The sequence below is a fragment of the Bufo bufo genome, chromosome 5, assembly GCF_905171765.1.
Source record: "Bufo bufo chromosome 5, aBufBuf1.1, whole genome shotgun sequence".
Taxonomy (NCBI): domain Eukaryota; kingdom Metazoa; phylum Chordata; class Amphibia; order Anura; family Bufonidae; genus Bufo; species Bufo bufo.
In genome coordinates, this window is record NC_053393.1 from 173,685,899 (window position 1) to 173,700,898 (window position 15,000).

At 45.6% G+C, this 15,000-nt stretch overlaps 1 protein-coding gene across 1 annotated transcript in view; it reads left to right on the plus strand.

Moving 5' to 3' along the window:
• The first annotated feature begins 4,707 nt into the window (after window positions 1–4,707).
• Window positions 4,708–15,000, plus strand: part of NDUFV2 (NADH:ubiquinone oxidoreductase core subunit V2) — a 39,989-nt gene continuing 29,696 nt past the window's right edge. Inside the window, exons 1-5 of the mRNA XM_040432039.1 lie at window positions 4,708–4,860; window positions 7,355–7,414; window positions 12,003–12,065; window positions 12,236–12,352; window positions 14,792–14,960. Of these exons, the coding sequence (XP_040287973.1) occupies window positions 4,819–4,860; window positions 7,355–7,414; window positions 12,003–12,065; window positions 12,236–12,352; window positions 14,792–14,960 (451 nt within the window). The 5' untranslated portion in view covers window positions 4,708–4,818. The remainder of the gene's footprint in view (window positions 4,861–7,354; window positions 7,415–12,002; window positions 12,066–12,235; window positions 12,353–14,791; window positions 14,961–15,000) is intronic.

Sequence of the window (15,000 nt, forward strand, 5' to 3'; positions counted from 1 at the left end):
GGAAGCAAGCAGAGGACGGCACAGCAGACGACTGAATAGCTTATTTTGTAAGTAAATTGTTTTATTATAAATGTATCCCTGCATACCGCAATTCTCTCGTATTTTGTAATCTTATTTATATATACTTATTTTGTTTTTGCCCCCCCCCCCCCCATTTTTGACTGTGGTATCTTTGTGCCCCCCCCCCTATATATTGTTCCTAGAGTCGCCACTGCCTGCCCTGAATTACATTCTGTGGAATACACCAGTGATAATCCCGAAAAAATATTTTAAAATAATAGCCAGTTTACTAACGGACTTAATATGGCGAGGAAAAAAACAGAGGATAAAGGTACAGATACTGAGTATCCAGGAGAAGGAGGGTGGACTATCCGTACCAGACTTGGAACTTTATTTTGTTCAGGGATTATAAAAAATATGATAACATGGAGTAATATGCAAAGTTATAAGAATATAATAGCAGGGATAAATAAAAGACTGGAAAAATTTAATATCTTTCAAGTTATGGAAACAGGGATTCTGGCCCAACAGGGATGTAAATATAGCTTTAATTCTGTTGATGGCTAAAAGTTGGAAGACGGTAAAAGAACTATGGTTCCAAACCGGGCTCTATGTAGACACCATAATATGGGACAATAGTAGCCTCACAGAATTAAAGTTGATTGAACAGAAAACCTGGTGGAAATACGGTATATACAAATTAGGTCAGGTATGGCAGGAGGGGGATATAATATCTTACGAAGAGTTAAAAAGGAAATACCAACTGAAAAACATAGGGTTGAGGTTCTATTATTTACAACTAAAACAGGCATTGTATAAGACGATAGGGAAAGGCACACAAATAACTACTTTACCACAGCCTTTGGAGAATATTACTAAGTTAACACCCGGCAAGAAATTGGTTTCAAGAATATACCAATGTTTGTCTTACCAAAAGAACAACAGAAGAGCAGTTGACAATCTGACGCATAAATGGAAGGGTGTTCTGGACCCCTTGCGGGAAGACTTTTGGGTTTCAGCTATACAGGCAAAGAACAGGGTCTCAAGGAATTTCTCTTATAGAATAACACAATTTAATATATTGTATCGTCTTTACTACTCTCCCAAGAAGTTAATGAAGTGCTATAGAACTAAAAGTTTTTACCTCTCAAAAATGTGGAGAGATAGGAGTGGACGATATACATATATTATGGACTTGTATAAAAATTCAAGATTATTGGGTAAAGATAATTGAAAAAATAGAGGAATACCATCAGTTTATAGTGCCTAGACACTTTGAGGAATGCATTTTAGGGGTGATGGATGGTGTGGAGGTCCCCCAACATAGGGAGTTAGCAACTAAACTACTGTTCCAAGCCAGGAAATGCATAGTTGGACATTGTAGGGGGGGGGGGGGGGGAGTGGCGTTCCTACAGTCAAAGAATGGGAGAACCGCACTAGGGTGTCACTAGCCAGAGAGGAGTTCCATTTGGTTGGGATTAAGAAAAAACACAGATTTGCCAGGTTATGGCAGAAATGGCTAATTAAAACTGAGGGCCGCCGGTGGAAGGGTGGAAGGGTATTGGGGAGGGGGGGGGGAGAGGGGAGTAATATTCCCTGTTTTTTTCTTTCTTTCTTTTTTTAACAACCGATATGTCGGGGGGGGGGGGGGGGGGGGTTTGGGGAAATATTTATATGTAATGTAATAATATAATAATGTAAGAATAAGATGATTATTGAACAATTATGTGAAAATTGGAAAAATGTAATAAAGATTTACTAAAAAAAAAAAAAAAAAGTAATGTCACTCTGGATACCGGTGCAGCCAAGCTTTTCTCTCCAGGTAGTAGTGTGCCAGGCCGAAGATAAGAAGAAGAGAATGCGGGATACAGCAGTGGTGCAAGCTATTTTCAGGTAACGAGTTTCGGGCCTGGACTAGCCCCTTCATCAGACCAAAAACAATAAGTGATATACGGCATATTTCCCAACTATCCCAGATCTGGCGGGAGAGTCCCGGATTTTGGTAGCTGTCCCGCTCTCAACTTACTATGCGTCCTGACTCTTGAGAATGGAGAGACAGTGGAATGCAATATTGAAACAGGTATCAGCTCCCTGCTCCACCATTCCCCGGCCGGTACTCTCCCATGCAGGTGCCATGCTGTGGAGAGCACCAGCCTGTGTGCTCTTGTTCTCAGTGCAGCAGGTGCCATGACATCAGTTCATTTCCCCTGCTGCTGGGGAGTATGTATAAGAACCAACTGTCCTGAATTTGACAGGACTGTCCCCGATTTTCAGACAGTCCTGGTAAATTTGGGCAGACCCAGGCTGAAAATAGGTGGGCTAACGTTAACCCCACCTATAAATGGGCATTCCCTAACAGAATTGCGATGTTCCCAGTGGTGGGTTTTAGATGCTGCTAAATTACCAACTTAAATATTGGTAAGTATCAGTATGAACAGCTTGTGCTCCAGTCGCTGGGGGCATATTTGCTGTGTGAGGGCACTAAGGGGGCATATCTTATGTGTGAGGATAGTAAGGGGGCATATCTACTGTGTGAGGGAACGAAGGGGTCATATCTACTGTGTGAGGGCAGTAAGGGGCCATATCTACTGTTTGTGGGCACTAAGAGGGCATTATACTGTGTGAGGGCACTAAAGGGGTATAACTACTGTGTGAGGGCACTAAGAGGCCATATCTACCGTGTTAGGGGAACTAAGGGGACATATCTACTGTGTGAGGGCACTAAAGAGGCATATCTACTGCGTCATACCTCCCAACCGTCCCGGATCCGGCAGGACAGTCCCAGCACAGATAGTGAAACTCCCTTGTGGAAGAGAGGACTTCTCCTGGTCTAGGACCACCTCTCCAACTGATCCTATACAATGGCGTTTCCCGGCCTCTGAGGACAGTTAAGCACAAAGTGGGTCTTGCCTCCACAATACAGATGTAAGTTCTCCGCCTTGTGACGTAGAAGTTCCTGGTCAGTCAGCCGAAGGCGCTCAATCTGCATAGGCTCTTCAGGATGAACAACTGCTGGTGGAAGGACTGGCCTCTGAAACGAAGGAGCCAGATGAGGTCTTCTGGTGCATGCTACCTGCTTGGAGCGTTCCCTGAAACGCACATCAATCAGTGTAGCCAATGTAATTAGGTTGTTCAAAGACGACGGGCGGTCAAGCCCAGCCAATTCGTCTTTAATTCGGTCAGAAAGACCCTCCCAGAACACCGCCAGTTGAGCCTCATCATTCCACGCCAGTATTAAGCTACTTTCACACTAGCATTTTTTGCGGATCCGTCATGGATCTGCAAAAACGCTTCCATTACAATAATACAACCGCATGCATCCGTCATGAACGGATCCGGTTGTATTATGTCTTCTATAGCCATGACGGATCCGTCTTGAACACCATTGAAAGTCAATGGGGGACGGATCCGTTTTCTATTGTGTTAGAGAAAACGGATCCGTCCCCATTGACTTACATTATGTGCCAGGAAGGATCTGTTTGGCTCAGTTTCGTCAAGCGGACAGCAAAACGCTGTAGGCAGCGTTTTGGTGTCCGCCTCCAGAGCAGAATGGTGACCGAACGGAGGCGAACTGATGCATTCTGAGCGGATCCTTTTCCATTCAGAATGCATTAGCGCAAAACTGATCTGTTTTGGACCGCTTGTGAGAGCCCTGAACGGATCTCACAAATGGAAAGCCAAAACGCCAGTGTGAAAGTAGCCTTACTGTGATGGTGCATATATCTTTGCATAACTACTGTGAGAGCACATATCTGGGATAATACTGTGAAAAGGGCTCATATCTGGGCTTAACTATCATGAAGGGGCACATACCTGGACATAACTACTGTGAGGGCACATATCTGGGATAATACTGTGAAAAGGGCTCATATCTGGGCTTAACTATCATGAAGGGGCACATACCTGGACATAACTACTGTGAGGGCACATATCTGGGATAATACTGTGAAAAGGGCTCATATCTGGGCTTAACTATCATGAAGGGGCACATACCTGGACATAACTACTGTGAGGGCACATATCTGGGATAATACTGTGAAAAGGGCTCATATCTGGGCTTAACTATCATGAAGGTGGACATATCTGGACATTACTGTGAGAGGGCACATATGTGGGCATAACTACTGTGAAGGGCACATATCAGGGCATAACTACTGTGAAGGAGGCACATGTGGGGGCATTTAGGGGACTGGGTGGGATTAGGTGCATATTTATGTTTTGGGTGGAGTTTGAGGCATGGCCTAGTGCGGAATGGTGCGCCGCACATTGTATCCCTCTTTTTTCTTTACAAAAGTTGGGCGTATGCTGCATGAGAGCACTAAGGGGGCATATCTGCTGTGTGTGGGGGCACTAAGAGCGAGTAACTACTGTGGGGGCACAAAGGGTGGAAAACTACTGTGGACACAGAAAGGGGACTGGACGGGAATGTGTTTGTATTGATAGTCATTTGTCAGAGGCATTTCTTAGTGTAAAAACAAATTGCCTCTGATAATCTCCCTCTGAGGCCTTTTTAAAAGTTGGGAGGTATGATATGTATCACGTACAGTGCTTCAGCTTCTTCACAGCGGAAGCCTAAGGTGTGAGATACTCTTCATGGCCACATGAGAGCGCTAGTGTCCATCTATAGAGCACACTGGTGCGAAAACCTCACGGCGCAGCACTCACGTGACTGTTATTCTGCGTTTGATTAATTCGCCCTTGAATGAGCTCAGTTCTTATTGGCCGTTTGCTTCCTGAGATCTGCGCTCTGTTAGTGCTGCCTGTCTGCTTCCAGGACCATTGCACTTGGGGCCCAGAGCAGCCTTGACCTGAGCCGCCATGTTCCTGTGCTCCAGGCTCGGGGCCGGGGTCACCAGCTCGGTGAGTAAACTGTACACTGGAAAGGGTGACCGGTAGCGGCGGGTGAGGAGCGTGTGCCCCTGGTATGGGCTCCGGGTGTATGCACGACCTTCACTGTCCGCACACTGCGGCCCTCACCTCCAGCTGTCACCGGCTGTGTCCTCCATGTAGCTGCAGTCTTCTGTCTTCCCTGCACATCTCGGTTACATTGCCTTGAGTGGAGATTTATAGATGTGATAAATCCTCCATATTATTACATTCCAGTGTTGGTGATACTGGTAACCAGTGTATTGTGCCCGCTGCACCCCCAGCTCCTGGTCACATCTGTGCTTTATCTCCCCTTGATTGGCTACAGGGGGTCCAGTGGTCACCGCCATTACCTACAGAAGTAACTTCAGTTATAGCAGTGCTTCTCAATTATTTTCTGTCATGCCCCCCCTAGGAAGAAGAAAACATTTTGCGCCCCCCGCGCGACTGTAAATAGTATCATTTGTCTATAAAATTGTTATAAGTACACCTCTGCATAACACTGTATCCTTATTAACGTATAAGAGAATAAAAAAAGAAAGAAATGTGGATCGGACACACACTTATGGGGGGGATCTGTGGATGACGGACACTTATGGGGGGATCTGTGGATGACGGACACTTATGGGGGGATCTGCGGATGACGGACACTTATGGGGGGATCTGTGGATGACGGACACTTATGGGGGGATCTGCGGATGACGGACACTTATGGGGGGATCTGCGGATGACGGACACTTATGGGGGGATCTGCGGATGACGGACACTTATGGGGGGGATCTGCGGATGACGGACACTTATGGGGGGGATCTGCGGATGACGGACACTTATGGGGGGATCTGCGGATGACGGACACTTATGGGGGGATCTGCGGATGACGGACACTTATGGGGGGATCTGCGGATGACGGACACTTATGGGGGGATCTGCGGATGACGGACACTTATGGGGGGGATCTGCGGATGACGGACACTTATGGGGGGGATCTGCGGATGACGGACACTTATGGGGGGGATCTGCGGATGACGGACACTTATGGGGGGATCTGCGGATGACGGACACTTATGGGGGGATCTGCGGATGACGGACACTTATGGGGGGATCTGCGGATGACGGACACTTATGGGGGGATCTGCGGATGACGGACACTTATGGGGGGATCTGCAGATGACGGACACTTATGGGGGGGATCTGTGGCTGGCACTGTTATATATGTGCCATCCACAGACCACCCCATAACAGTGCCATCCACAGACCCCCACCCCTTAACTGTGCTATCCACAGATTCCGTGTGCCCGCCGTCGCCGTTTAAAGTTATTAAACATGCCCCCCTCACTCCTAATAGTACCGTATATCCGAATTTCTTCTGTATAATGCCGGCAGGTGGGCCGGGCGGCCGGCGCGTCCCTCAGTGACGTCACTTGTCTGCGCCGCCTGCTTCATTCATAAAGCAGGCGGCGCAGGCACGTGACATCACTGAGGGACGCGCCGGCCGTCCAGCCTGCTGGCATTATACAGAAGAAATTCGCACACCCCAAAGGCCGGCCCTGAACGAGCCCCCCTTTACGGAGCCTGGCGCCCCCCCTGGGGGGCGCGCCCCACTATTTGAGAAGCACTGAGTTATAGTAAGTACCGGACCCCCCACTGTATGTATGGGGACTGTGCACAATGGCATATTACTGGAACCGTGCAACCATCCAGTATATAGGGGCGCTGCTCATCATGAAACCATCCGGTATAGGGGCGCTGCTCATCATGAAACCATCCGGTATAGGGGCGCTGCTCATCATGAAACCATCCGGTATAGGGGCGCTGCTCATCATGAAACCATCCGGTATAGGGGCGTTGCTCATCATGAAACCATCCGGTATAGGGGCGCTGCTCATCATGAAACTTGTGGGTCCCTGTGGTAGCACCCCTAGTGATCAAACACTTATTAGGTCATATGAGCAGAACTAACGAAAATTGTTTGAAAGTCGGACAACCCATTTAGATTGAGTGGTGGTGGAGTAAAAACCTCAAAATTTTTTGTAAAACAGTGCTCATCAATGAGATTTTGTGACTTGTCAGATTTGGTGCAGTACTCTAGATGATATTTCATTACACTCAATCTGTGTTTCAGCATTTCCATTCATTTCTGGAACTAACACAAATAGAATGCGTCATGACAGAGGTCTCCTAATGTCAGCTATCACTACACACTGCAGGCTCTGGGCCTGTGCTGTTTTACTGTTCCAGCTGAAATCTTATGATAGAGGAACTTGCGCTCATCAAATCATTTAATCATTGGTGCAACCATAAGTCTATGAGCTACCCTGGATGTACTGTGACAGCAGTCGTAGCCGGGCTACTATCATCAGAAACATATTCCCACAGTACAAAACTGCATTGAATGGGGCTCTGCTTTCCTTTTTATGTGTGATATACTGTATGAAGTGAAAGTCTGTCTTTGACAACGCAGTCTACCACTTTTTTTTTTTTTTTGCAGGTACGACGGTACTTACATAAAACTGCAAGATGCAGTGGAGCTGGAGGAGCTTCATTTATGGTAAGGGAACATGAACAACAGCTCTTCATCTTGTTAGATAAGGGGGTTGGCCCTTCCTGCATTTTGGTGGCATATTGCAAGGATATGCCACCAGTGTCCGATAGGTGCAGGACCCACACTTATCTCTAGAATGGGCTCCCAAAGGGAATCAGGACACACTGTGCAAGTTCGGCCACCCTTCATTCACTTCTAGGGGAGTGCTGAACATAGCCGAGCGCCAACTCGGCTACTTAACAGCAGTCCCATAGAGGTTAATGGAGAGGTAGCCGTCCTTGCGCAGTGCGCTTTCCAGAAATGGCTGAATGCGCTCGCTTGGCTCTTTTTGGAACTCTTATAGAAATGAATTGAGAACATGCTGCGCATGTGCAGTGTGCTACCCTTTGCTTTAGGGGCCCCGTTCAAGAGATAAGTGCGGGTCTTATAGGTGGGACCCGCACTTATCAGACGTTGCTGGCATATACTAGCGATATGCCATCAAAGTGCAAGATTGGCCGACATGCTTAAAGGGGTAGTAGTATTTATTTATTCTTTGTAATAATACACCCCCATCCTGCAGAACCAGTGAACGGAAGTAAACTTACCTGCTCACTGCCACCTGGTTCTGGCTTTAACCAAAGGCTAGCCTCACCAGCGTTGTGCCCCAAGCGGCTTGTGACCCCATCCATGCATTAAGTTTACATGCAGGGACTGGAAGTACTATGAAGACAGGTTGGGACCCATGGCGTTGGAATCGAGGGACAGGGAATAGGTGAGTATATTGTTGACAGGGTGTATAATAAAAGGGTTGCCCACAGAATAGGGGATTATAGATGGAGGGTCTGACCCTTGGAGCCCTACTGATCATTCAAACACAGAGCACAGACCTCCATTCTCACGGAGTGGCAGACACACATGCATGTCCACCTCTTCATTGAACTCTTTGGGACTGCTAGAGATAGCTTAGGGCAGGCCGTTCGGCTATCTTCAGCAGCCTCATAGAGCTGAATGCAGTGTCGGCCCTATGCAACTTTAAGTTATAAAGTGAACATTAATCTAAAGTAGTTGTTTGAGATAGTTAAAAAATCTCAACATCTTGCAGTGTCTTAAAATATAAAAAATGATATGCTCACCAGTTTCTCCAGTGCAGTTCTCTGCGGTGCTGGTCCGGTCCTCCCACTACCATTTGTTTTCCAATAGTGGCAGTGACGTGCTTGGATATGGCACGTGACCGCTGCAGCCAGGCACTGTCCTGACGGTCTACAGCTGGACAGTGACTGTCTGCAGCGGTAAGGAGCCGAATCCAGGTATCTCACTGTCAGACTTTGTAGGGGATGCCTGCAAATTATAATTATCTTGGACAACCCATTTAATTTTAAAACCATCGATTTTAGATATAAAATGTTTATCTAATTTGCGTGGCCAGCCTTAAATACCCATATATCAGAAATGCTGGCAAAAGCTGCGAGAAGTGACTGGTTTTTGGAAACTGCTAAGCTTCTAGTGTTACGTTGTTTCTGTAGCTTAGGAAATGTGGAAACGGTGTAGCTCTCTGAGTTCCATGCTTTCTGTAACTCCCAATCACTTTGTGTTCTAGCCAGAGCCTTCAGTATTGTCCTTTACTAGCTGGACGAGCACAGGGTCATCAGCAGGGGGATAAAGAAACACAAAATTGTGGGAAAATTTCCTGTTCGTATACGGACACAAACCCATGAACATACTTATCTCTAGTTGTCACTTGGGGGTGATCTGTATGCTGCTCTAAAGAGGTCAGCAGGAGCCATGTACTAATCAGTTCTTCAGGCTACATTCACGTGGCAGTAAAAAAGGGTTGTGGGTCAAAATGGCTGTGCGTCAGCACCTTCCAGTTTCCTCCAGTGCAGAGCGAGTACCAGCGCATTCACAGTAACATAGTTTATAAGGCTGAAAAAAGACATCTGTCCATCCAGTTCAGCCTGTTATCCTGCAAGGTTTTAATTTTTTTTATTATTTTATTTGGACCCAGCAAAATTGGTGCCATTATGGTGGGGCCTTATTTATACTGGGGGCACTGTTGGGGGGCCTTTTATACTAGGGGATCACTGTTGGGGGGGCATTTTATATACATGCAAAAAGGCCATTGGAAGCAGACAAACCGCCAAAACATGGATGCCTTGGGCTCATGCACACAAATGTATTTTTGCAGATTGTATGTTGACCAGGGTGGATAAAAATCAATGATTTAAAAAATAAAATAAAAAAAATCTGATATTTTTTTATATAAAATGCTTTTTGAGGCAAATATATTACCATACAAAGGTTATTCCATCATGAAATAAAGATTCGTTTTTTAATTATGTAGAATAAGGCTGTATACCGTATTTTTCGCCCTATAAGACGCACCGGCCCATAAGACGCACCTAGGTTTTTGGGGAGGAAAATAAGAAAAAAAAATTTTTTTAACCAAAAGGTGTGCTTTTGGTGGGTTTGGAACTAATGGTGGTCTGTGGATGACGGACACTGTTATGGGGGGATCTGTGGATGACGGACACTGTTATGGGGGGATCTGTGGATGACGGACACTGTTATGGGGGGATCTGTGGATGACGGACACTGTTATGGGGGGATCTGTGGATGACGGACACTGTTATGGGGGGATCTGTGGATGACGGACACTGTTATGGGGGATCTGTGGATGACGGACACTGTTATGGGGGGATCTGTGGATGACGGACACTGTTATGGGGGGATCTGTGGATGACGGACACTGTTATGGGGGGATCTGTGGATGACGGACACTGTTATGGGGGGGGATCTGTGGATGACGGACACTGTTATATATGTGCCATTCACAGACCCCCCACCCCATAACAGTGCCATCCACAGATTCCGTGTGCCCCCCCCGCCGCCGCATACAAATATAAAATGTATTATTGAATTAAAAGTTATTAAACATGCCCCCCTCACTCCTAATAGTACCGTATATCCGAATTTCTTCTGTATATTGCCGGCAGGCGGGCCGGGCGGCCGGCGCGTCCCTCAGTGACGTCACTTGTTTGCGCCGCCTGCTTCATTCATAAAGGAGGCAGCGCAGGCACGTGACATCAGGGAGTTACGCTGCCGCCCGCCCGTCCTGCCTGCCGGCATTATACAGAAGAAATTCGCATATACGGTACTATTAGGAGTGAGGGGGGCATGTTTAATAACTTTTATTTCAATAATACATTTTATATTAGTATACCGGAGTGGTGGGGCGGGGCTATAGTACAGTGCCCCACCGCTATTGCCGGCCCCCAGCTCCTCCTCCCAGTCCCTCCCCCGGCCCCCGCTCCGTACATCGCATCCAGCGATGTAAAACTGCCAGCATTCGCCCCATAAGACGCAGGGGCATTTTCCTCCCATTTTTGGGGAGGAAAAAGTGCGTCTTATGGGGCGAAAAATACGGTATGTTTAATTTTTTGGGGTAAATAAATTCCATTAATCCATTCACAATGTCATGCTCTTCCAGAGGAGCATGTATGGCCTAAAAGTCTCCTCACACTGATTAAGGTGCTCTCTCCCTAAGGAGAGTTAGTTTCCCCCTTTGTCCATTCACAATGTCATGCTCTTCCAGAGGTTTTTGTAAGATTATTGGGCAGTTTCTCTGCCTACAAGATATTGTCACAGATGCTTGGTTTACTTTTGCAGTTCTCAAAACTGAATTTGACTCAGCAGAGATCACATGCCTCTTCACAGCAAAAATGTTATAACATGGACAGAGTTGAGAAAAATACCTTAATCCTAACTTCTACAAACCTATGAATGCAGAATCAACCTAATCAAACTAATATGAAAAGTTGTTATTCTAAAAATCTTCATCTACTTGCATATTATAAAGTTATACCAGCAAGAATTAGTCTTTATGTAGAAAACTATGATTTAAATCAAGCCTTACTGACTAGTGATTTAAATCGGTTTGATTTAAATCAAATCCACCCTGTGTGGAACCATTCACTTTAATGGGGCCGCAAAAAAACGGAAATTATTCAGTTTCCCTATGTCGGTTCCGCAAAAAAATAGTCCTATTAATGTCTGCATTACGGACAAGGATAGAACTGTTCTATTAGGGGCCAGCAGTTCCATTCCTGCAAAATACGGAATGCACACAGACGTCATCCGTATTTTTTGAGGATCCGTATTTTGCGGACGGCAAAATACGTGCGGTCGTGTGCATGAGCCCTTAGTAGTGTCAACAGGCAGTCATCATTTTTCCAGATATGCATTTGATTGCAGTGTGCGAGAAGTAGGTGCACCTCAAGGTGTCCATCTTACCTATAAGAGGTGTTCCCTATACATGTCACATATGAATAGACTCTATTAGCAGTTTTAATGTGATCCTATCTTTTCAATGGTATTTAACAGTATTTGAAGGAGGTAATCTATTTCCATGATATATTTGCCTTTAACGTATAGTTTGTAAAGTACGCCCCAAGGAGACTTCAATGAGCTCAATAGATAAGTGCATTATTTAGAAGGGTGTGACGGCCTATAGGGAAGCCTGCAGTACCTGGCTGGTTTGATGGGACCTGTTGTATGAGATGTGAGTAGAGATTCTCTTCTGATGCTCAATGTTCTTTTCATTTCCTCACTCCAGCATAGAGATACCCCTGAGAACAACCCAGATACTCCCTTTGACTTCAATGAAGAAAATTACAAGGTACGTTGTGTGCACTTTGGGTTACATAACATTCGAGCACTCAGACGCTGCCTTTTATACAAGCCCATTAGCGGCATCTAAATTGCTTTGCTTTTTATCCTGAGCTTCTCTGACGCTGGAGAGATTTATATTTTAACAATTTGTTATTATTATTATTTTTTCTATTTCAGAGAATAGAGGCTATAATTGGCAACTACCCAGAGGGCTACAAAGCATCGGCTGTAATCCCAGTGCTTGATTTGGCACAGAGACAGCACGGATGGCTGCCTATCTCCGCTATGAATAAGGTATGATTAGCAGTAAGGAGTGAGAGAGGTTTCTTTGTACAGTGGTCCTTGTTGAAATGGATTTTCTTTGTTCGGTGACATGTGAAGTACCTATAGGAACATGCAGGCAATTAGAGCACCGACACTTACAAAGCAAAATGTTATGTAATGACCAAGCTATTTTGTGTAAATTATGGCTAAAATTGCCTGACTAGGTAGGTTTGACACTGACTGAGATTCTGGTTTCTGGAAATGAGTTTTTTTTATTATTAAACATATGCATTTTTCCAATATATTTGCTGCATCAATGCCTCGTGGTCTCCAAGAGGTTTGCTTTCAGATGTAGATGTGCATCATGATGAATTAAAGGGGTTGTCCAGGCTTGGTGCCGACAAACCCTAATGTCCGGATCTGTGCACCTGAAGATAAAAAAGCAGCCTCGTCTGCGTGGGGTCCACTGCAACTCCATTTCAAGTCCCTGCAGGACTGTGGCCAATCAGAGGCCTTCAGAGATCTATCAGCTTGAACGTTACGTCACAGCTGGGATGTACTGTTCAAACAGATCTAACAGTTGAGGCCTGTGATTGGATGCAGTGGCCATGGGACCTAGCTGCTTCCTGGTCACCAGAAGTGCCTGGGAATGGAGCAGCTGTGGCACCGTGCAGAGTGAATCTGCTTTATGTTCAGGGGCACAGGTCTAGATCTGGGATTCCCAACCTGCGGCCCTCCAGCTGTTGTAAAACTTCAACTCTCACCTGCCGTGCTCTAGGCTGGGAATTGTAGTTTTGCAACAGCTGGAGGGCCGCAGATTGGGAATCTCTTGTCTAGATGATGGGGTTTGTCTACTACTTTAACAGGCCGAACTGGATGGACAAATGTTTTTTTTCGGCCTTATATACTATGTTACTCCAAGGCTGGACAACCCATTTAAGGGTCTAAACAATGAAGCTGGCTGTTGGAAAAACGATGATACCAGTAGATTATATATTTTTTTTACCTTTTTCATTGTACTGACCCTGGAAAAGCCCCATTTATGAATGATGCCGACTCTCCTACTAGAAGTTCCTGTCACTTCTATTGCCGCCTGCTTTACACTTTGGACAGAGAGCCTGTGTCCATTATGAATTGAGCGATTCCAACTGAAAAGACCATCTGGTTTCGTATCTCAAGTTCAAAAGATCCTCCATAACCTGCACATTCTTCCTTGTGTTCGATATGGATAATGAACCCATACCTGGCTATTTTCATAGCTAGGATTGATTTTGTGCAGTCTTTTGACAAACCCCATCATGTCAAGTGCGTGTGCACCAGCTGCCTGTGTGCTTTTCAGTATCCAGCTATCCAACGTGAAAGCTCTCAGCCTTTTGGATATTAGACGGTAATGTGCTCTGTCTTGCCTGAACAGGCTAGTATCATTTTGGATACCCACATGGCCTTATTGTCAGTCAGCGTCGGATGTTATCCCACATTTCTAGCATGGAGCCCAGTCTCCAAAAATATTCCATTAACATTTTTATAGAAAATTATTAAATCAAGTTTTGTTTTGACATGACAAGTGATGTAAAATGTATATGATGTCCTCTGACTGCAGCCATCGGTGTGAGCGATGGATGCCTTTATTCTATGTTCAGCATGTACACCAGGAAATTCTCCTGGCATGTGTCCGTGTGTAGAGGAGCTCTGCTTAAAATAAGTTATCCCCCATTCACTGGATTGGGGATAAAAGATTGGTAGGGGTGCGACCGCTGGGACCAGCATCCCATCCAGTGGCTAGGGGATAACGTGTTCTAATCTGTAGGGCCTGGAAACCCATTGCTCCTGCTGCTCCGTTGAATTTAGTAGGCAGATGTGACCACAACTAATAGTTTGGTTTTGTGACCTGAAGGGACATTGTTTTCGTGGCACCGCCATTAAACGTACAGACCCACTGGACAGTGCAGTCTTCATTAGTTTTATTAAAGCTTGCTGCGGCCCCTTTCAGGCCCTGACATGACCGCACCGTGTGGTCTAATCAATGGCCTACTTTTCATTTCAGTGATTTGGTCATTGATCTCCATCCGTGATCATGAGCCAACACCAGAGGTGGAGCTAACATAAGGTATACTATAATGGAAAGATTTGCACCTGTTTTCTGTTAAGACCCACATCTGGTTTTGGCTAATAATCACTGATATAAGTCTTCTTTACCAGCAGTTTATTTTCTCCTCTGGGCAGATAGACTAAATCTATGAAAGCAACAACTGAAATGTATTTGATGGACAGATATGCAGATGTATTTTTCCAGCAGAAAGCCAGCCGGTAAGCCACCAGATCCCATTATGGTAAATGATTACCCGGCGGTGCATGGCAGTGTCCAGCTATGCTGTAAATGGTAACTCTGGTAGTCTGTTTCTCCGCCAAAGTAGACTACCGAATTAGTTCAGCGGAGATATGAACCTACCATAACTGTTGTATTTTCAGGTAGCTGAAGTCTTGGACATGCCTGCCATGAGAGTATATGAAGTGGCAACCTTCTATACTATGTACAACCGGAAACCTGTAGGAAAGTACCACATTCAGATTTGTACTACAACGCCTTGTATGCTTAGAGATTCTGACTCCATACTGGAAGCTATCCAGAAGAAACTTGGTATGTACATATTTATTTTTTCCACTTCTAAAACTGAAAG